This window comes from Balearica regulorum, chromosome 4, assembly GCF_011004875.1.
Source record: "Balearica regulorum gibbericeps isolate bBalReg1 chromosome 4, bBalReg1.pri, whole genome shotgun sequence".
Taxonomy (NCBI): domain Eukaryota; kingdom Metazoa; phylum Chordata; class Aves; order Gruiformes; family Gruidae; genus Balearica; species Balearica regulorum.
The window spans coordinates 27,221,354-27,245,218 of NC_046187.1; the positions used below are offsets into that span (position 1 = coordinate 27,221,354).

The following is a 23,865-nucleotide window of genomic DNA, read 5'->3' on the forward strand; positions in this document are numbered from 1 at the left end:
ACTAACCTACACAGACAACTGGGTACAGTACTCTGCTTGCCACTGCATGAAGGTTTTCCACAGCTAAACTAAATGCTAGAGAATTGTAGTACAAACAGAAGGTCACAGAACTAAGGAAATTACTCTTAAAAGAACAGGTTTCTAAACGTTTCATAGATTACCACAGAGAAGAAACAGTATGCTTGGGGATACCAGTAAAGGCGTATTGGTACTCAAGTCACCTGATGAAGATCTCATCACCTGATAGGAGGCTACTTGAGTCACATGACAGAGAGCCTGGAGAGCCCTAACAGGAGGTGAAAAGTTAGTTCTCTCTAGCTGCTACAGTGTATGGTTTATCAGGAAGACAGTAATAACAGAAAATACCTTGGGGTTTTTTCATTACATACAAAATTTCAGAGACTTAACAGCAGGGTGAGTCTGAGTAAAGGTGCTTGTTTTTAGGGGCTGTGCTCCTTTTTTTTTTCTTTTTCCCTTGAAAGCTGTAAATGCCTTTTTTTCAGACAAAAAGTGTGGTGTGATGGGAAATCTTTTGCAAAGCCTTTCCGTTTCTGAAGAGCTCATGTACTTTGTGATTCTGTGGAAAGGAGTGTATTTAAACTCGGTTCTGTGGAGGGTATGTTAAATTGTGAGCTTGGCTCCTAGAAGAGATTGTACTCTGTGGTTTTTGGGCTGTGTCTCAGCAGGATTCACCAGAGGTAAAGCACTGACAAATAGTACTGCAAGCTTAAGTCCAGGGAAAGCCTCAGCCTAGAAAATGAGTAAAGCAATTAGACTAAGCGAGTCTATGGGATATATGATGATAGCAGGAGCAGTGTGGTGCAGACCATGTGCTAGTCTGCTTGTCAGGGCAAACACATAACTCACTTTGAGAGTCTGGAAAAGACTATGTTATGAGTTGTCAGTAGGGTGCAAAGGCAAGGAGTCTTTTTTCCAGCTATATGCATAGGCTTTTGAGAAACACTAGAGAGGAACTGACTGCTGTGGTAAAACAGGTAGCAGTGACACACAGAGGTTCTGCAGTCAAATTTAGGCTGTGATGCAGAAAACCAGAAAGCAGAACTTCCATACATCGTTTTCTGAAATGTGCTTAATACTACATGCAGTGCCAGTCAGATTTGCAGAACTAGCTTCAATATCCAGCTGAGAAAATTGCATCAGAAGGAAAGTTTGAAAGTCATCAGGAAGTGGCCATGTAAAGCGTGAGAGGTTATAGCAAGTACATGCCACACCATGCCGAAGGATCCTGATTCTCCCATTGCTACAACTGAGGACCTGTCCCAAGTCTTCCTCACCACAGAAACCAATGTGCCAGAAACTAACAGATTTTGATCTTTCCTTTGCTGTGGGTCAGGACGCTATAACAGGAGGTGATCCACCCTCCACAAATTTGGGTGTAGCCAGAGTTGTGCCATTGTGTTTCCTTCATAAGTTTATACAGAGAGACTCTTACTTTAAGATGAAGGCCACAGAGTTGTTCCTTTATAGCTCTTCCAAGTAAGTTCACCTCTTTTCATTGAGATGAAATTGATATTTATTATCAAACACACATAATACTGTAAAGAAACCTAAAATTACTCTGTAATATTAGTTATTACTTACAGAACATGAAATACAATAGGTTTGAGATCTGCAATGCACCAGCTGGATTCATTGTATAATTCACTGTATGACACAGTGTACAGTAGGCAACAATTCGTATAGATAAAATTGGTTCTAAGGGTAAAGAGAATCAGAGATTCCTTTCTTTAGTGCATATGCTGCAGTCTTGTTTACGGGTATGAGAGCTAACTTCAGTGCTGAATGTAGCAGTGGGTTCATTACAATTTGATGCAAACCATTTCACATACAACTGTTGTTTTATTTGTGGTAAGGTCAGTTTATTTTGTTTGCTGCATTGTTTTTCCTTGTGTTTTAATGTAAAACTAGTTTTAACAGCAAAACTGTCCCTAAAACCCTGCTCTCAAGATTAGTTCCAATTCTTAACATAATAAATCAATGGTGTCTTCATAAAAGATATTGATACTAAGTGTAACTGATACTTAAAAAGCAACAGCAAATATTTAGTCAAGGCTATAGTTTGTACCTGTGGGAGGGAGGGAAGCAGTTGCTGCTGTAGTATTAGAGCTACAGATAGCTAGGCTGCAACTTTCAACCTTGCTGTGCCTTGGCAGTATCCTCTGCTTGGCAGGGGAGGACCATCTCAAAAGGTGATTGTGAGGTTATATCTAATAATGTTAATATTTGGGGGTTTTATTTGTTGTAGGGAAAAAGAGCCATGGGCAAACGAACACTGCCTCCAGCCCAAATTCTAATAGATTTCACTGGACAAGGTATGGGAATGCAAGTAGAGCAAGGAAAATAGAATAAGCTATCACTGCTCATTTGGTGAACTGTGACTTGGAGGGGGGAGGAATAAAAGATGGTATCATGTAGATAAAGGCAGTCATGATGTATTTGGATAAGGTGCAGGTGTTGGTACATAAAATGAGGATATACAGCCTATCTGACGTTCTTGTTGCCGAGTCTCTGATATCACAACCGTAATGTTCTTTGTACAAAAATATATTACTTCTTAATCACCTGTGATATTTGGGTTGCACCTTAACTGTATTGAGCTAATTAAGTAACTTAGGATTTCATTTGAGTTTAGTTTGGTCTTACTAGCTCCAACCCTGTGGCAGCCAGGCCAAACCTTGGTCAACTCAGCAGAGAATCAACCCTGCTATTTCTAGTGTGCTCACCAGTACATACTATCCAGGTTTTACCACTAATCTGGGTTTCTCTGTCTTCACCCTGAATATTGCATCACAATCCATAAAACTAAATTTTATGGTTTTAAGTGATTTATTTTTTTTTTTATTAAATGCCTATTTTAGCTCTTGCTACTTCTCCAGTATTTAAAAAAAACCCAAACAAGCCCAAAGTAGAATGATATACTTTTACAGGAAAACTGTATTGCTTCTAGACATCAAAATAAGACCATGTAACTACTAAAAATCCAACCATAAATTATGTTCTGAAGTAATTACAACACATCTCCCTCCCCTGAGAAAGATAAATATAGCAGTATGCCTTGAAGAGCCTTAACTCTACTCTTTTACACCTAGATCCTGATCTAATTCCTGGGGAGTGGGAATAAAATCTCTGGAAATGAGAAAATTTTACATCCTAGAATTTTGACAACCAGAGAGGAAATACCTCTTTTTTTGTCTTGATTCTGACTGTCCTCCAAGCGCTTATTTCACAAGATAGGTAGAAAGATTTTTTTTTTTTTGCCTGTTTTTTTAACAGCTAAAAGTGTTTGCAACAGGGAACCAGGAAAAATAACTGTAGAGCTACTGCCACCTACAGTTTTGCTGCAAAAATGCCAGCTTCAGGAAAAATAAAGGAGGAGTAGTAGTAAGTGGGTCTTAAATATACACACAGAGAAAACTAGAATATAATGCAGATGATTTAAAGTACATTTAGGATTCGCCTAAGGATCCTGAAATGCCTTTCTGAAGGAGAGCTCAGTTACCTCCTTTTTGCCTAGCCTTCATTATGCGATAATTGATTTTTTTTTTTTGCAAATACTAACGATTGACACCCTAAAAAATCCTCACCTTATTTTCACCACATTATGCAGTAAACCACTTTAATAGGCACCAAACATAAGGAGGAAGGAGTTACTGCTTATACCACAGAGATGAATGCTGTTGCACCAGCTGAGCAGAGGTGAGTTGTATCCCAAGAAGTGGGAGGGTTCCAAAATGCTTGCAAAAGGGTTGTGGTCAGCTCTACAGTAGCTGTGTCTGGTCTTCCTGACACTGGGGAAGCAAAAGTTGAAACAAGAGGTGAACCAGAAGTAGAGTTCTAACAGATCACGCAAATAAAAACTGCAAAGAGTGGGAATATAAAGATATATTCTCTGTCAAGTGCCTTGTTGTTGCCAGTAAAGAACTGTTTTGTTTTTTTCTTCTCCCTCTGCCTCATTATTTTCTAGTGGATGTCAGACAGTTTTCAAAGGATTTGGTCTCAAAAAGTCAGGAAATAGCAAGTCTTTTGAGAAACTGTCACTCGCTTTTAGGGAGAAGATACTGAAAACCAGCTGCATGACCTATTTTCCCCCCTCACCATCCTCTTTAACCAGCCAGTGTGGTGAAGATGTGTTCAGTGGAGGTGTTTGTATCATTTTGTTCTGGAAGTAACACAGGTACTTGGACCTGTGTTTCACTGGTACTCTGACACCAAACTTAACTTTTTCTAAAACCTTTTTATTAAACGTGTGTTTAACAGCGTGGGTTTTTGGTTTTTTTTTCAGACTTTAGGCTACAGTAATAGTATGTTTAATGCCACTTGATGGCGATATATAGAAAGTATGTCTATCGTTCTATTTATTGTAGGAGCTTTAGCTTCAGCTGTTTTAAAAAATTATTGACAGACTATAGCCTTCTTTTCAGGGATTTAAAAATAGTAATCAATCAAATCCAACTCACGTGGTCCTAATTAGTCATTTAGGTTTGAATTTGTCACTGGGTTTGGACAATGATTACTTGTATACCTGTGTTCTTTGCAGAATGAAGGCTTTACACATCATCAGAGCATACAAATTGGAAATCAACGATAAGATGGCAGGACAATGCATACACTCGCCTGGCAGCAGCTGCTGTTGCCATCATCTAGGAACACGTGCTGCAGGTTTATGACTGACTGTAGATGGAAGAAATTCTAGTCATGAGCAATTCCGGCATTGATAGGTGGGGCATCTATGGCACTGAGGTATCTTATGGCTCTGGATTTGATAGGAAGTTATGCTAGAAAATGTAGTATTAGTTGGGAATTTGGGATGCTTCAGGAATGGATTCAACCCATGTCCTATAACCTTCTTTTATGGTAATGAAATAATTGTTACGGTTATATATACAAACACAAGGATGATTCTGTATGGTTAATGTGCTGCAGAAGGATTTGGACTGTGTGAGCTCAGCTCCTAATGCTGCAACAGTCTATGTGACCTGGAGTATGCAAGGCAAGGCCAATAAGAGGGCATAGACACATAGCTTCTGCCAGAGTTTAATGAGTATTAGACACTTGAGTTTCATTGCAGATTTGTCCCTTAATCTCTTTGTGTCCAATTATTTAATCTGAAATAATGATGGTATTTATTGAGAGGGTGGTCAAACACTGGAAAAGGCTTCTTAGAGAGGTGGTGGATGCCCCAAGCCTGTCAGTGTTTAAGAGGCATTTGGGCAATAACGCCCTTAATAACATGCTTTAACTTGGTCAGCCGTGTATTGGTCAGGCAGTTGGACTAGATGATCATTGTAGATCCTCGCCAACTGAAATATTCTAGTCTATTCTATTTCTCTCCCATGCTGCAGTTTTGCCTCTTTTATTTGTGTAAGCTCTTCATTAAGGACTGTTTTTCACCAATATGTGGAGAGACTGGTAGTGTCCTACTCTCAATGGACAGTAAGATAATTCACAACAATCTGTAGGAGTAATGATAATAACCACACCCAGCCACAGAAGAGTTAAGAGCTTTCTGTTCTGTGCTTGAAACATATTTATTTCACTGACAAGGGGTGGAAACTAGACTGACATGCTTTTCTCAGAAAGCTAGGGGTTCCTGCTGCAAACCTGTTGTATCTTTTGGTGGTGTCTAAAGTGTTTGAGTTCTCTCATGTCTCTATCAAATGGTAAATGATTCGTGGAAGACAATGAAATTGGGAATGCTTTTTGAATTCTTATGACTCTAAATGAAAGGAAAATAATTTCAGGAGTTTGGATTTTGGTGTTTCATACTGTAAATAAGTTACTCAGGTCATTTTACTACAACAGTTCTATCTAAAAAATCATGATGGGATGTCTTGCCCTTATTGTAACGCTTTATTTTTTTCTGAGTGAAAAGTTGAAGAGAACAGGTCCTGCAGAAAGCTTAAATCTCAGTTAAGTATCATTTTGTTGGAAAAACATTCATTTAAACACTGCTCTTTTTTTATGTTATCTTCAATGATGGAAAGCTTCTGAGAATAGTGGCAAGGCAGAGAGTGTGACTGGTGCCTGTAGCGATGACATAGACCCCGCATCACTGAGACCTGTATCTGACAATGCTGCGTTATATTCCTCTTTAGATCATTGGAGTGTCCTTTGAGTGGCAGTAGTTCCTGCAAAAATAGACAAATAAATTTAATTTAATGACTTCATATTTTAACATTCCAGAAGAGTAGTCAAATAGACTTTTAATATCACTGCATTTTATATTTTTCATTAGGCATACACTGTAACTGTAAATGGATGCAAACTTAATAAAACATTTGTTCTACTGGTTGAGTTCTGCTTTCATATGAGATGCATTTGTGAATTTAAGGCATGTTCTTTCTGTCCTTTGTATGATATCAGAAAGATGCACTAAAGGGAAAAAAGCTCAGCATTCAGATGTGGTGTCCAGGAAGGAAAAAACCAAAGCTAGAAAACATACATCCAAAATGTTAGCAAATGTTTCAAATAGAATATCTATTTAACTAGACAGTGAGTGAAGAAGTACATTACTTACATCCACTTTCTGAAACTTCTTAAATATTTCAATAAGCATGTACTGAGGACTTAAGGAAATGCATGATTAATTTAATGTGAAACTGCTTGCATCCACCATAGCATTCTTCAGCAGTTAGTTTTGGTAATTAGGTAACCAAGCCAGAGTTTGACCAGTATTAAATTTATTATTTTTAGTATGAATTTTTTTTTAACCTGATTGGAGAAATTCATCTTAAGAGGTATCTTCCTTTGGTCTCTCACGTAATTACTCTGTAGCAATTTAGTGGTTTCTTCACTTCAGGAACTGTTTTATTTTTAAAAACAAAGGCTTCAGAGACTCAGCTGGAAATGGAACCTTTCAATAATCACAAATTAGTATGTGTGAGGCAGTAGCAGCCTATTGTACCAGCTTGTGGACGTTATTTTTCCTCAAATGTGTAAGAAGAAAACATACTCTGAGCCTTCTAGTTTTTCAGCAACTGAGTAGAAACCATTGAGTCATTCCAGTGTTTGGTCTACACAGATTACATCGTTTAAAGGGACAAGCATCCTAGTATATACTGTTCATCTTAATGATACTGTGATCTTAGCTGTTTCTCTAAAGGGTATTGAAAGCAGTTTAAGAAAATCAGCTGCCTATTTTTGTTTGGATTCAGAATTTAGCCTTGCCATAAACCTGTGAGCAAGAGTAAGTGCATAGTGACCTCTGCTGAGCCGAGTTCTGAACTTGGCCTGGTGGAGCTCCTCTTTCGGAATGTGGTGTGCTGCTCCTCCTCTGAACCCCTTAAGAAGGAAGGAAGGGAGGGAGGGATATGTGTTTCAGGTAGTACTATAAAGTACCTGGAAATGCACCTATGACAGCTTTCCCTGTTACTGACACAGCAAACTTCTTATGCTTAGACTCCCATTGCGTCTAATTTTACTGTATTGTAATATATTACAGGCTAGTAACCTTTTACAGAACAGAAGAGTATACACTAATCCCCTCTCCAGACCTACATCATAAAGAGGATTCAATTTTACTCCTTCAGCCCAGGTGAACTACTTAGGGAAGAAAGTATGAGACACTTCCCCTCTCCAGGTGTGCTTCGAAACCTGAATTTATTCTACAGCAGTGTAACTTGTTATATCTTCACCATGATTAGTCCTATTGGCTTAGATCAACTGGGGAAATGGTCAAGAGTCTTCTCTCTATGGCAAAGTTTTATGCTGACAAGCAGGCTAATGCATGATTCTTGATGAATAATTCATGAAAAAAAATGGCTAGAATACTTAAACCATTGCAGGGCTGCAGGCTTACCTTGGGGGTGTTCTTGGATTTTCTTCATGTTCAGTTTTAGGAGATAAATGGCAGAATATAATTACTATAAGTTTGATAGAACAGGAGCTTTGTACTTTTTAAGAAACTCTAGAAATTTTGGACCAAATTTTACTGGGTATAGGGATCTTCCATAATGGACCTTGCTTTCATTTAGGAGACTCATGGTAGTCCACCGGCTTTTCTTTCTGAGAATTTTTCTTGTATGTTCAGAAAACATATGACAGATAAACTAAATCTTTCCATCTGGGGAGGGTGATTTAAGCAAGTCAAACATATGCCAAAAGTAGACAATCACACCAGGACATCAGCTTACATCTCATTTTAGTTCCTGGGTAGGGGTAAAGCCAAACACTTCAGGCATTCGCTCACTGTCTGCAAGGTTTTCACAGTCGTATGTGTTATCTGAAAACACTTCAGTAATGTTACAATTCCAAGCTGAATACTGGACAGTGAAGTAGTGGTACTAAGTTGTTGCTGGTGTTATCTCTTGACGAAAGACTCTTAGCACAATGCTTGGGAATAGGGGTTCTCTCTGATCTTAAGTCATCTGAATGCATCCTAACTGAATGGTTGCAAGTGCTCATATTTCTTAGGATTGTGTCTCTGACACTCAAAAATGGCATTGCAAGAGTTCCTGTGATATTGTAGACTAATGCAGGACTTGTTGGAATTTAGAGTTTGACACAAAGTAAACCAGAACTGGTGCCAATTTATTTTCACAGGCTATCTGTAAACTGCAGTAGCTCATGCTGCTACTTTATGAGCAACTTGCCACTCTGCATAGCAGTAGGCTGTTTGGGGCCAAGATAAAGAGCTGGGGCAGGGTACTGCTGCAGTTATCTCATCATGCCGTCCTATCAGTCAGAGCCCTCTGTGCTGGCTCATGACTGCTGCCAGTCCTTCTAAACACTGAGAAGACCAGAATCTGGAGTCTGTATGGGATGACTTAAGCAAGTGTGTGCTGCTCTTAGTGGATTTCTGTGTGTTTATCCCATTTTTATATTGCGATGCAGCTACCATCCATGACTCAAATGTGATTTTGGGGGTAGGAACTTGCCTTGCTCTGCCCATCTTCTAGTAAAATGGGATCCTTGTCTGGGCTTTACATATTACTATCAGAGAGCAATCTCGTACAGCAATATTCTGAAGTAAGACAAATCCAGTCACAAAGTAAAAAATAGAATACGCATCATTAGTGATGTTGAAAATGGGGCATTTTTAGGGGTGAAGTGACTAGCTGAACTGTTGTGATGCAGCCATATGCTGATCAGTGCTCCCTATCTTGATTATATACTGTACATTTAATATCACTGCAGTGAGACTGTGACTTCAATTATTCTTTTATTTCAAGCCTGGTGCAGCCAGACCTGTGTTGAACGTAAAACTATGGAAAAACCCCAACACGTTAAGAGCAACAGGACTGTAAGAAACACCGCCTTGCTATCTTTAGCTAACCTAATTATTTTAGTAAACTTCTTCCATGCTGACATGAAAGTTTATAGGAAGTTTGTGTCAGGGAAATGCATGCTATTGTTTTAATGCAAATCTAATTGCTCTGTGGGACATCTCACATGCCTTAGCAAGTCCTTGGCCAATGATGATGGCCTCAGCTCTTTAGCAGCTCTAACTTCTGGGAGTGATGTGGAGAAACTGTTACTGCTGCTTGAGTTAGAAGGCTTCCTGATATAAAACTACCGTTCAAGCACTATAATTGAGCCCTAATTGGAATTAAATTTGATGACAAAGTAATAAAACCATAGGCCCCCATAGAGAGTGCAGAGATGGTTAGAGTCTCTGGCAAGTGTCAAAGGAAGTCAGAGGTGGTGCCAGCAGAAGCCAGTTAGAAAAGGCAACAGGTACTACTTCTGCCTCCTAGCTCCACAAAAAATATTTTCTGAGCATTATGTGTGCTGCAAATTATTCGTACCACTGTGTTATATAACTATTTTGCCACATACAGCACTGCAAGATGTGGATTAATAACTGTATTGGTTATTGCATATGGAAAGCTGATTAGAAAGAGCAAGCAGAGTTGGCAGTGCTGAAGTGCATGTGCTATGTTTGTACCATCCTTTGCAGTTGCACGGTACCTTTCAGAATTATTTAATTTCTTATAGTTGGTAAACGGAAAAAAGTGTGATGCATGCTACTATGAGATCTAGGAAGGTAAAGCACTTCAAATCAGTGAAACAGTGGTAAAACAAAGATAAGCTAAGCACTCCATCAGCAGAAAGGATAATTATCTAAAGTATTTCCTTACTTCCAGAAAGTATCTGGAATTTTCTTTCTCTTGAAGCTTGCTAAGATCCCCGACTCGGTAAAAGCACTTGAGGATATATGCTAGGTGCCCTGAAGAACAGGGTTGACATAAGATAGTGGTAAGCATACTTTTGAGTGGTCTGTTTAACACCTAATGCATCTCGGAACATATCGTGTTACCAAAATTAAAACATTAATCTTGAACGTTGTTTTTAAAACATTGGATCTAATTTTAAGGACAATCAACACTCTTGATACTGAATTTTCAGCATGACTTAGTTACTTGGATAATACTTTCTCTGCAATATCTATTCAAGAATCTCAAACAAATAAATTCTGAACTGCAGTAATGACCATCAAAGGTTGGTGGGTTTTATTTTGGTAACATGACTGAATTAAAGAACTGAAATACATGTGCTCTGCAGATACATCTGCTTAATTGGTTTATAAAGGTAGGAAGCTTGAAGAGTTTTTAAAATTTGGTAACATGGAGACTGGCTTATAGCTGAAGACCTTCCATGCTTTTAGGTACAATAGTTTCTTGAAAACTATGTTGTGAACAGAAACTGAACTATTTCACTTACAGAAAGAAGAAGAAATTAAATATCTATGATTCATTAGATTCAATTATACAGTGCTTTCTAAGAAGCAGAAATTAACACTGGCACTATTAAAAACAATAATAAAAAAATGTAAAGATATCTTGGCTCTTGGAATTACTGCAGAAATTCCCAGAGGGGTGAAAAGGGTGTGATGAATAAGCAATAACAGAAATAGCATTGCTGATAGCAAAGATATTTTCAAAATATATTGCATAGACTTGGATTTGCTCCAACTTCTGTTTGTAAACATTGATGAAACTTCAGAAATTGCTAAATAGAAGTTTGCTTGTGCCTGTTAAGCGCAAAGCTCTTGTAGTCCAGTTTTCAGGGGTTCTTATAAAATGCATGTTTTGTTATGCTGAAATGACAAGCACATCAAAATAATCTTATAAATTAACTGATTGCATTTTTTTATTACTTACGTTGTGCATCCACTTACGATCTTTATTTCAGTTCAAGGTAGTCACACAACTCAGTGAACAACAGAGACCTTTTCTTGCCAATAAGTGTCGCCTCCACACATCAGAAAACCTTTGATCTTATGTCCTGTTGAAGGCCACTATTGGACAAGGCAACTACTTTAATTGTTGAACAGATCGTATGTGAACAGGTCAAAGAGTTCTAGTGGAGGAAGCTGTTTTTCTCACATCTGCCTTGGCAAACCATTAGTCTCACAAGCATGCATAAATTAGTGCTACTTGTACCTTTCAGAGTGTTCAGGAAGTAAAAGGGAATGAAGAGACACTGGTCATTCAAATACATGTCTAGGTAAAAAATAGTATGATACAGCAACACAAAATCTTCCACATGACTTCATGTGTTCTTGTCTCTGCCAATTGATTGGGTTATGAGGGTTCACTGTTCTTGAGGGTTGTGTCCTGAAAACATTTTTTGTGTTTGTATGTCAGTCAACAAACTCTAAGTACTTACAGATTCTCAATCTGAACATCCCTATCTAATTACTATTTGATCATATTTCCCACCTGGGAACATACAAAGGGTTAGTCCATTTCCTCGAGGAAACACTTCGTTGTTTACTGTTCAAACTGTTAAGAGGAGCCAGCTGTGTGCCTCACAGGACATTAGGTGGCTTCATCACTGAATTTTCTGCTCATTTCCAAAACTAGATCAGGTTAGAGGTGTCTGAAATGTAAAGAAGTAAAAGGCTTGAGGGAGAGTATTGGTGATAGCAGAACAGGAGATAAACAGGTCAAGACCTCTCTCCCTTCTGCTGCTACTTCAGTGATGCTGCTTTCTAAGTTTAAGCATGTGCATCTCTCTCCTTCCCCAGGAAATATAAAAGCAATATAAAATTGGAAAGCTGGTCATTTATAGCAGGACTAGAGGAAAATCAGAAATTGGGATACAGTATTCTAAATCTAGGATAGTGGCTTTAGCAGTATGATTTAAGGCTCAATCCTTGAACTCAGGGAGAAAGGTGGTAATAACGAGAAGCCAGGTCTCTAAGCTCTCTGGTAATGGAGACTCTTAAGTAAAGCATTGATATTGTTTAGAAAGCCTCTTACCAGTAATTGCAGCCATTCTGTTGACTGCACAAATGAACTGGTTCCTTCTGTCCGTCCCCTTAAGTCTTTACTGATATCTAGCAGTTGATCTGATCACTTTTATTTTTAAGTAGCCATTCTGTGGTTAAGGACAATATTGTTTGCAACATCTATATAGGCAAGGGGGGCAACTAAAGTTTTATTGTGTTTGCAGACATGTCCATTGTGACCCTGTGGTATAAAAACAAGAGCACAGCCTGACCTAGGAAGACAGTGCTGAGGTATGAACTGTATGTATTTCTCTCTCTTGTTGTCAATATAGAGAAGAAGAAAGACCTGAAACCCTGCTTACTCATTTGGTCCCTGCTGTCTGCTTTCCCATGTGTTTCATAGTTAGTTGTCTGCTTTGCCAACAAAATAACATACAGAAAAGTACTGCTTCCTGAAGATAGTGTATATAGCGTGTAAATCTAGCATTATTTAAAAAAAACCCTGAAAACACCACCACCTCAGAATGCTACCACTCTGAAGCTAAACTTTCACCAGGGTTTAGTTTGAGTGCAGTTGCAGTGACAGAATCGCTGATGAGAGCATAAGTATGAACTGCTGAATTCTTAAGCTAGCAAAGCTGTATATCACAGTAGGTATCTCCACTTGAAAATCCAGAAACAAAATGTCGGGTTCATTTACCTTAATCTGGGAGGAATGCTTTCTAAACATAGGCATTCATAAAATGTGTCTGAAAGTTGTTATGTTTATGCAAGCTGTAAAATATTTCCCAATGATTGAGACATAATCGTGTCACAGGTGAGGCAGTCATGGCTTGGAGCCCACATGCACAAGTCCTAGCATACCTTTACTGGCTTGTGGAACTAGGAGCATAGCTTAAAGACACCTAAGAAGCTGTAGATTGAGTCGCTTGGATTGTCAGTTTGGTCTCAGTGCCCACACTGTTAGAGGTGGAGGACTGAATCAGCAGCAGAAGAGAGGAGATGGTGGTGGTGTGAAGTAGAAGCCCCATTTGGGTTGGAAAAGGATGTGGAAGAGGAGTTAGAAGGGGAGAGGAGGTAGACTGAAGAAAAGGGTGCTGGGGAACTGGACTTGAGGAAGCACAGAACACTGCCTAATTTCTCAAGTAAACCTTCACAACAAAACCGAAATTCCTGCTTTATAGTGTCAAAATTTATACTTCCTCAGAGTTGCTGTGTTTGTGCAGAGAGAAGGCCACAACAGGGATAGCCAAGTTTTCAGTTGTCCAAACAAATAAAAAAGTTTCAAAATGTCCTTTTAACAGCATGTTTCTTATAAAACATCCAGCGCAGTCAGATTATATCACTAAAACCAAATATACAGTCAGGCATAAAGCCAGAGGATTAGCTACAATTCTGGTTTATCAAGAACAACAATACCAGTATCAGAGGAGCAGAGAGAACTGAAATACTCTAGCACTTGGGTACATGGTAATTAATGGCTCCTTAATAAGTACTTGGTGAAAGGCTGACGTACTGGGTGTTCCCAGTAAGTGACTGAAAGACATGGTTGATGTGGCAGAAACTCAGATCAGGGTTCATAGCTGAATTCTTTCATTAGGTCCTTAGTTCCTTAGCAAATGTAGTTGTCTGTGCTTCTAATGCTAGTATTCATGTGCATTGTTAACTGTGTCTAACATGGGGGTAAAATGGTAATGCAAAGGTCTTGTCTACCCTGCCTGTCCCTCCCCAAAGCATTTTAGAAGTACAGATTTTCTCACTAACACACTGGTGTGAGTAGCTAGTTGCGTGCTGCGTGTATGCTTTTAGAGTCTGGGTTGGGATTAACTTGTTAAAATCAGCCCTGTAGACTGTGCTAAAAATAAACCAATGCTCCACTCGCATTTGGAGGCTTTCAAATCCTGGATTCTAATCTAACTTTATAGCATGGTTGCTCTCTAAGGACAGCTTTCTGTGGATTAGAAACTGTACCATGTCTAACCCCAATGTAAATGAGATGTATTAGCTCTTTGTCCAGCAAGTGTTGAATAACTGTTTTTAGTGTATTTTTAAAAAAAAAAATTAACTAGCATTTGGTGTTTATACTACAAAAAAGAACAGCTTTGCCAGGATGTACTTGCTCTTTTCACTGTAATGACAGACTTTCTTCATTTATTTCCGTAAGAAATAGTAGATTTTATGAATGAGTCTATCGGTGTTTGACAAATTCTGACTTGAAGATATATCAATTATCTGCATTGATAAAAGGCCTACATGATTGTTAAAAGTTGCAACTTTACTTTGTATAGCTAAGGACAAATATTACAAATCCTACCAATCTGTCTATATGTACCCTGATTTCTTTTACGGTTCTGTCCCATATGCAGTTCTATGACTCTAATTTAGACTACCGTGTGGAATCTCAGGTTGTTCTAGTCAACAAGTCCAATGTTTATACTGCCCTAAACCCCATGTAGTTTTTACATTTGTGCAAGTGGCATGTACAGTTTTGGAGTAAAAGTATCCATGTTGATCTGTATGTCTTAGAAGGACAAAATCTTTCTGCTTTAATGAATCTTCTTGCAATATTCAAGTAGCTGCAAATAGCCTAGTGTGGTTCTGACCATAGAAGCATACAGTGCTTTTCCCGACAGCAACGTGCCACTTTTCTACAATGCCCATTTTCTATGGCAAAGCCTTGTCCAAACAGACAAAACTGTAACTTTAGGTAGGATGACAGCATGATTTTTTTTAAATGGAATTTTAAACAAATTTTTATGGAGAATGAATCTGTCTATGGTTTGGTAGGCTGAATGCATAGGTCTCCTGATCATATGACTCTCTGTTTAGTGTAAGATAAATAAGCAGGAATAGCGTCAGTCCAGGGGATGGTGATGTGCTAAAAGTAGATAAAGTTGGCTGAGAAGACATTAAATAACTTCTCGTGGCCTCTCTCCCTGATTATGGTAATCATGCTTTGAGCATCGCTACCTATGTGTAATCAAGAATATTAGTTTAGTAAGCTGAGGTTCAAAGTGATTTAAATTGATAATTATCCTTTCTTGTTTAAGTTGAGCCCAAACTCATGAATTGAGGACTGCTGTTATGCTGATATTCTGGAAATGTATGAGCAGGGAGAGGGAGGGAAAAGGAGAAATAACTTTCCCTGCTGCTCTGTGTGCCGCTTACACATGCGATCCTCAGCATTTAAACATGATGAATTGAAAGAAAGCTCAGTCTTGCAAGTAGATTGTCTTTAGTGTTGCTAGCAGCTTCAAGGGAGTCCTACTTGTTGGTGTAGCACTAAAGCTGTAGGGTCACAGTTGTTAAACAATGGAAACAAAACAGTCCTTGCAATTCCAGAAGAAGGTGGAAGGTTTGTGTCTGATGTTGCAGGATGGAAAGGCTAGACTTCATTTAGAGGAAAGACTGTAGGTGTATTGTAAGCCAAATCTGGAACTGCAGCTAATCTAGACAGCATAATTTGGGCAGCTCAATTTAGTGTGTCATGAGCAGGAAGATGATAAAGAGCTAAGGGGCATCCCCTAGGTTTTCTGGTAAATATTTGGCTATGCTTAATTTCAAATTTTTTTTTTTCTTGTTGGTGTTCTAGCTTTAAAAGTGCCTGCAACTGCTGACAGCCAGCATAGTTTAGAGCAGCCTTTGGCTGTTTCAGGATTGTGAAAGCACAGAAGGAGTTTAACACCTTTGCATCCTCTGAATCCTTTCTTGCTTTCCATGAGCTTGGCTTTCTGACTGGCAGCCAAGTCTTCCTATCTCTGCAGCTGTCTGCTTGCTGGGAATGTTGCCAAATGCCAGCATCTGTCAGAGCAGAACAAACTGCATGGGCACAACTCTCGCTGTTGATCAGCAGGGTGCTGGGATTCAAGGATGGGGGCAGGCCAAGAGGACAGCTGTGAATCTCCTCCTCTTGGCAGGAACTGTGCCATGTATTCTCTGATACCTTGGTTTTGCTGTGACAGGACTAAAAGGTAATGCCCTAAAAAAGCAAATAAATGTCATATAGATTAAAATAAAAAATGCAATGTAGTCATGAGGCACTACTGTGTGAAATGTGTTTGACTTTGTACAACTTGCTAGGGAGCAAGTGAGAACACTATTTAAGGTAACACCACATTGACTTTCTCAGGCTGTTTCCAGTTCCTTGCTCAGCAGCACACTTGTTTATCACATCTTTTGTTGATGTCCCTGACTTTGCGCTCTGTCCCTTTGTCTTCTAACAGCCATCTATATCTGCTCTGTTGGCCATATCCATGCCTGTCTGCTGTCTCTGTGCATCTCCTAGAAATGATGAAACTGATTCAGGCCTTACAGTGCAGCTCTGTTGCTTTGTTCTCTAAACAATGTTATTTCTTCCTACAAATTGAAGAGGAGAGAAAGTGCCCCATCGTTGTCCAGTCCTTTCCCTATAAGATAAGCTACAAAATCCTGGCTGTTCTTAAGATAGGAAGAGTTTTTCTTTGGTTTTAGTGAGGCAAAGCCTTAGTCTGTTCTGTGTTAAACACTGTCGTGGTTAGTGATGTTAAATAATAATTATTTTTAATAATGTAAAATCTGAACATTCAATTCAAGAATGTGAAATGATTTAAAACCAGAGTAATTGCTCATTTTTAAGAGCTAAGATGAGCAAGTGTTCATGGTAGTTTTCTGATGGAAGTTTATTTTGGATAAATCATTTGGAAGTGCTTCAGTTGTTTAACACAATCTTTCTTGAGTGTTGACAGTTGTTTTCACATACTGGAATGTGGGAATAACTTCACAGTTAATATTTATTCCTTGAATCTTGTAGCAGGAAACAAATATTTTTCTCCTTCTTCAATTTAGCATTATGATCAATCCCTTTCTGCTTCCAATGGACCATATCCTTGCCAGATATTTCATAATCAAGGAGTTAAATCCTATTGCTTCATTAAAAAGACCAAAAGAGAAGTTCTGTATATGTACAACCTTTGCCTGGCAACATTAAAGTCACCATTGCACGTGAATAGTATTAGATCAGGTGTGAACCATTGCATTTTTCCATCATAAGGCTAACACCTCTTTCCTGTATTTGTAATAGCCATCGAAATGTCTCGGAAAGATCTAATCTTATTTTAAAAAAAGTAAAACAATGAAATAACTCAACTTTCAGTCCACTCACCAGAAAACTCCATAACAAAGTATGGCGAAGGAGCTGGAGACATGTGACCCATGAATAGCTGCCCTTGAATGGCCTCTTTAGTGTCCTGTCCTTTGGCTTTTGTCAAAGAGGGTGGCGTAAGGCACTAAGAACAACCTATTGCTCTAGCTGCATCTTCCTCCGCCCCTTGTACTCTTGGAACAAGGAGGTTTTGTTCGAATTTCAAACTCTCTCATATTACTACCAAGTCAAGTGAAGGACAGAGGGGAAAGGTTTGCTTTATAAACGGTAAGGAAAATAGTGTGTCTGAGAAGATGGAAGTATGAAGATGCAAATATTTAAGAACATAGTCACAATATTTATTAGCTGGTGCTGTGACAGAATCTCTTCTCTGTAAACAAAGGTATGTATATTTATTGCTAAATTATCTGAATTTTATTTATATTACTTTCAGTCATCTAGATAGGTATAAGCAAATCCATTTTGAATGTGTTGTATATTTAATAACTGATCTATAATTAAAGCATTATTTTTCATCACAACAAAAACTTTAAACACTTAATGAAAAAAACCTAGGATGCTAAAATGCTAATAAAATACTCTTAGAGAGCGAAGCATGTATGATGTTGTATGGCACTTTAAGGATTCAGGCCTTGGAAATTCCTAAAATGTCACAAAATTAGTAATTTTACAGTGCAAAACTTGTATGTGTTCTTGGGTCTTTAATAATGTAATGTGGGATACTTCAGCAATACTGTTTGAATTCTCTAAAAATTTAGAACATGAAAGTGCTAGAAGATACACCATACAAAGAAATGAATCTGTTCTTAATAATGTTCTCTATACAACTGAGCAGAATGAGGTAGTACATGATGCTGAGCTTATTAGCCCTGGGCTGCTATCCGTAATGGGTACTGTACGAACAAGTTGGCTGTTTTTGCTCTCTTAAACACTTATGTTTCTGACAGCTTCTGATGTTCCCAATCTGTGTGAGATCGTTTCAGATTTCTCAAACACCATCTGAGTGGTTAAGCCAGGACTTGGTATCATTATGTTTCTTACTGTGATAAGTATGTTGGAAATGACAACAACATGAAAAAAATTAAAATGCAGGACCACATTTGAGATCCATTTTTTAATTTTGAATTTCTCTTGCAATGTAGTTACAGATTGAACATCCCCTTCCCTGCCTCCCAAATAGTTATTTGATGCTTTCCAAATCCTTCCCTTTCTATTCCTTCTATGCTGTGAAATCCAAAGATTATGTTTTAATGCTCTGCTTCAGATGATCTGTGGAAGAAAACTCATCTGGCCTCTTGGCAGCTGTCACTTGACCTGATGGCAGATACTTCAGTGATGTGGCAACTTTGCCACACATGAAATCCTTTGCCTGTTGTTTATCTCACAGGTGTTAGTGATGAATGCTTTCCCTACACAAGAGATGAGCTAAAAGTTTGGAACAGTTAGGGAGGGCTACCTCTTACTATAGTTATGTGTTACTAGAAAAAGGAAATACTATTGCTTCTCCCAGGTTATTGTGAACCAATGTTTAACTTTGTTTCCTCACTCCCAAGCAACAAAATTACAGCATGTCCTAAAATAACAGGGTTTTTGAAATTATTAAAAAAAAAAAAAAAAGTCTTAACATGCCTCTCAAAGTTTGAGCTCAACCCTTCTGCTTCTCTTGTTTAGGAATTTAGTCCTATACACAGCCTTGCCTTTGCTGAATAGTGTTTTTACAAGACCTGCTCTATAGAGCAGGAGGGGGTGGTATGCAGTAGGAGTTAAAAAAGTGGATTCCATGCACTTGTTTACATTTAAATCATTGAACTTCACTATTTGTAAGTTTCCTAGTCTGTGAAAACAAATGTAGTATTTCCTTCACCTCCCGGTTTTGGAAAGATTAGCTCGTTAAACTCAATGTTCTTGAGATTCTCAGATGAAGGTCAGACTTGAGGTGCCTATTGCTATTTAACTATTGCTTCAGTTGCCCTTTAGTGAGGACTGAAACTGTGTTTACCTGCAGGGATTAGATGGTGAATCTTTCTTTCCTAAAGAATCATAATTAACTGCCAGCAGCTATGTTAGGAATCTCAACAACTATGTAGTGTCAAGCAGTAGACTGAGAATTGTTTACTTATGAAGCTTTCTCATTGGCTGTGCGGTGCACTTCTATCATGTGGTGGTCTATACCCACCCCCAAAATTAACCATTTCTAGGGCAGTTGCTTAAGGCCATTTGGGTTTTAATTAATTCGTTCTCTTATAGTTATTAGCATTTGCTTACAAAGTTTTTCAGTTCTTCCCATGTTTGTGTGCTAGAAATAAGAATTATTTTTTAATAATTTCATAATCTGTTCATGTTTGTATACTTTGAAAGCTGTAGAGGTGGATATAGAGAGGCCATTTCCTCATCTATAGCAATTTTATTGTCTGCTTCTGCAGCCTAGAGCTTGGAAACATGCTGTGTCCACGCATTTGCCTCACAAGCTCACAAAAACAGAGAACAAGCTGACCAGAACTCTTACGTTTTTTGTCCCTGCTGGTCTTGCTTGAGAGGACACCTTTTGTAGGCCAAGCAAATAGCGACTGTGGGACTCTCTTAATTTTTGACTTGTAAATTGTGATTATAGTTCGTCCTCTGTTCTGCTTTGCCAGAGAGATTCTACTCTGATTTATATCAGAAGAGCATGAATTGACTCAAAGGGCTTAACTTAATGTATTTAATCTTCAAAGACTTTTAGAAGTGTTAATGGACTATACCTGCTCTACATGGACTATAAATCCTCTAGAGCATTTTAGAGTTAGGATCCTAAGAAATCAGTGTGTGAATTGAGCTATAAAATTATTGAAAACTTCTGCAGCCAGCTTCTTTAAGTTAATGCTATTGACCTAGTTGTCTGATTTCTTTTGTGAATTTTTTCATGTGACCCACAGCTGCAAATCCCTGAGCCTCTTTTTTTAACCTGTAACCTGTTCAGGAAGTATTCTCAGCCAAATGTTTGTATTGTGTTATTCTTTAGCTATTTTAACACTTTCTATTCCAAATCTGATAGTAAATACTGTGGAAGGTTGTGGTATTTTTTGTTTGTTTGGGGTTTTTTCCTCACTTTTTTTTTACTTTTTAAAGTTTGGGTCACTCATTTCCATGTTGGAGTTGTGATAAACACAGACAATGGTTCTGTGGACGTTTTCCAGTATTCTGACCTGATGATAAGATAGCGTACAGCTTCCAAAGACACTTTTTTAAAGCGTATTTCTTTTTAGTCATAGAACCTTTCTGGTTCTGTAAATTCCTGACTCCTTTAAAATCAATGTTCTGGTACATTCATGACTTCAACCTTGACCTTCTGTACACATTATGTATAAAGACTACTCAGCAGAGCTGGCAGTACTCCTGCCTCAGTAAGCTAGGCTTAATAGCGTTAGGCCTAAATGAGGGTACAAGATTTTAAAGCAAAACCAATTGAATATGAAAATAATCTGCTGTCACTTACAAATGGTTTTCCTTCTCCCTTCCCCTCCCCCCCAAAAAAAACCCACCCCAAAACCATCAAGCAACCCGCCAAACACACACACACACACACACACAGAGTAACATCCAACTCCAGCATTAAATAAAACTCTTAAAACAGGTGTGCCATGGTGAAGTTACAAATGGCATTAGAAGCTCTTACACAGTAAGCATTCAAATCTGAAAATCACCACCACCATCTAGGTAGATAGACATTATATACTTGCTTGTCAGAAATAAATTTTCCATTAACATTTTGGCACTTTGAGTACAAGTGAGAGAAGATTCAAATTTACACTTCATGCTGCCAAAGGCTGTTACAGATGGGTTAGTCAAATAATACTGAAATGCCACTGTGCATATACACAACTTTCCTCTAGTGGTAAGTGAGAATGCCAAGGAAATACGAATTTTGTATATCTTCTCATGCTTTGTCAACAGAGTGACATATCTTGGAAAACAGGGCACTGTGGGAAGGGTGGATGCTGAAGTATTCTCCTTGACTAGAAAGTTTGTTGGGGAGAGAAAGGAGAAACCGGTGAATGAACATTGATGAACAGTTACTTGCTACTGGAAGTATTGTTTCCTTCTGCATGTGAGGAACCCTCACAGAGGGGCTGTTTTCCCCAATAAATTCTACTGAGCTCTAGAACGCACTGTTACATAAGTTGAATCTATTTATTGATTTACACATGTAACCGAAACAGGTATTTATTCGGTGCTTCTGCTATAATTGCTGAAGGAAGACCTAGTGTCAGCGTTACCCTTTCGCAGGGCTTATTCCATTCCACTGACTTTTAGCACACAAGCATCAGCTCAGTTATATCCCTGAAGTCAGATGCATCTATGCCCTTTGTAAAAACATACAGATCATCAAAAACAGTAAGAGCTCTCTGTTCCACTGAATTGTGTATATTTTCCTTTAAGGGACAAGCATTCTAAAAATACTTGAAGTATATAAGTTACTATTAGCTTTCAGATTCCTAAGATAACTTCTAAAAAATTTGCAAATTCTATTTACAGTAACACTGAAAATAATCTTCTTTTCTTCTTTCTTTACTAGATGCTTCAGACACTAGGTGCTGTGAATAGCCTATGGGTGTCCTTGTACCTCTGGCTGCATATGTTAAAGATTTTCCTATAAATTATTTAGTAGTAGAATATTCTAAACACCTCTCTTGTTTGTTTTTATGCACACTGATTTTTAGTGAAATAAGGATGGAAATGGATTCCACTGTTGTGTGAACTAAGCCTGCAATAATTCATACATGTAATGCTTCAGATTTGAATAACCTCAAGATGAAATAGGAACCACCTTTGGTCGATCTGGTGTGCTCCTTCTGTGTATGGTATTAGAAGCTTCACCTTGGCATGTATGAAATCCAGACTTGGTGAGGTTGTCTGTAGGCAGCCTCATACCTAACCGCTATACCTATGTGTAAGGGTTCACACATTTTTCTCCTTCATTGTACCTGAATGTTTTGATTATTAATATGAATATTCAATCCTGTTTAGTTCTAGCCTCAAAGGCATCCTGTGACTGTATTCTACAGCATAATTATGAGTTGTGAGAGTTTTAGGAAGCCTGTTTTCTAATACTTTTCAACAAAACAAAACCTGTTTCTATGCCAGGCAGAGTTTGAATATTGACCTAGGTGATAAATATTTGTAACAAGTTCATGAAAGCTGTCATGAACTGCATGCAACTCTGGTGCTCCCTTGTGATAATACTGCTGGTCTTGCAACAGAATGATACAAAATCATGAAATCATGTTAACACACTTTGTTACTTACAGATAACTGCAGTCAGATGCAAAAATGCACCCAGGATAGAGTTAAAACTGAGAGGCTTTCTGTGTTCAAGTAATATCCCCCAAATGACTGAGTATTTGACTAAGAGCCATGTCTCAAATTAAAAACTTTGTCATTTGGGGGATATTATTTTAATAAAGCACTACAGTTTTGAGTATATCCTGAATTTAAACTTGACATGGCAACAGTACTTAAGAATTCATGCAGGCTAGGAGTACTGTCTGTTAATTGGAACTTTTAAAATTTTGGTGTTAAGTGTGTAGAAGAGAAGTGACTGAAGGGCCCGAGTCTGCATGATAACCTGCTGCATCCCAAACTAGGAAAGTGTTAGCTGCAACTGTGGTTTTCCTCTGAAGTAAGATGTCTTCTATGTTATAGCACCTTTTCTCCCCTCCGTTGAAAAATTATGCTGGGTTCAATGCACATTTGCCAATCCCTGAGGCCTGTATAGCACCTATTTTGGAGGTGTGCTAAGCATATTGACACAATTTGCAAACCCAGAGCTGAGTTTTCATGTTTTCAGAAAGAATTTGCTTATTCAAGCATGTTTAGCAGCTGTATTTCCAGGAAACAAAGGAAGGGACTGATGTATTGAAAGCCATTGATATAGAAAATGTCAACTGTTTTCTTCCCAGGTCCTGTAATGGGAGCTGGTAAGGCTTGTCTGCCCTGGAAACTCTAGTTACTTTTTCACCCTATTGGGTTATGAGGAAAAAACCTAAATGACTCCTGCAGCAGGTTTAGCATTGCTCTCTCACAGGGTTCATCTTGATCCCTGCAGAATCCAGCCTGTAAAATACAACGCCAGCATGTTGTGTCTCAGACATCCTGCTGACACTACTCTGCTTATCTAATCATACTAATATTGACATATGACTGCTGCTCCTTTATTCTGCGGTAACCCTTGTTCTTTAGATACATACAATTCAGTGCAGATATGTCAATATAATCCAGGCTTGTAGTTTTCAGTCAAGTACTGACCCTCCCCTGGGTTCCTTTGATGGATTTAAAGGTCATCACCAGGTAAGAGGTCACTACTAGGCATGTTCCTACAAAACATGAATTGTTTCATCAGTGATTTTGAGACTTTAAAGTTGGTTTTGATCTAATTTTTGAACAACAGAAAATTTAAATTTTAAAGTGTGTTTGCAAGACTTGGGGAGCAGAGCTGAAATATTTCACTTTGAATTTGTAAATGTAAAAATTATTTTTTTATAATGCTACA

At 38.3% G+C, this 23,865-nt stretch overlaps 1 protein-coding gene across 1 annotated transcript in view; it reads left to right on the top strand.

The window, feature by feature from the left end:
- Window positions 1-315: 315 nt before the first annotated feature.
- Window positions 316-23,865, top strand: part of SLC39A8 (solute carrier family 39 member 8) — a 53,309-nt gene continuing 29,759 nt past the window's right edge. Inside the window, exon 1 of the mRNA XM_075751529.1 lies at window positions 316-414. Within this exon, the coding sequence (XP_075607644.1) occupies window positions 331-414 (84 nt within the window). The 5' untranslated portion in view covers window positions 316-330. The remainder of the gene's footprint in view (window positions 415-23,865) is intronic.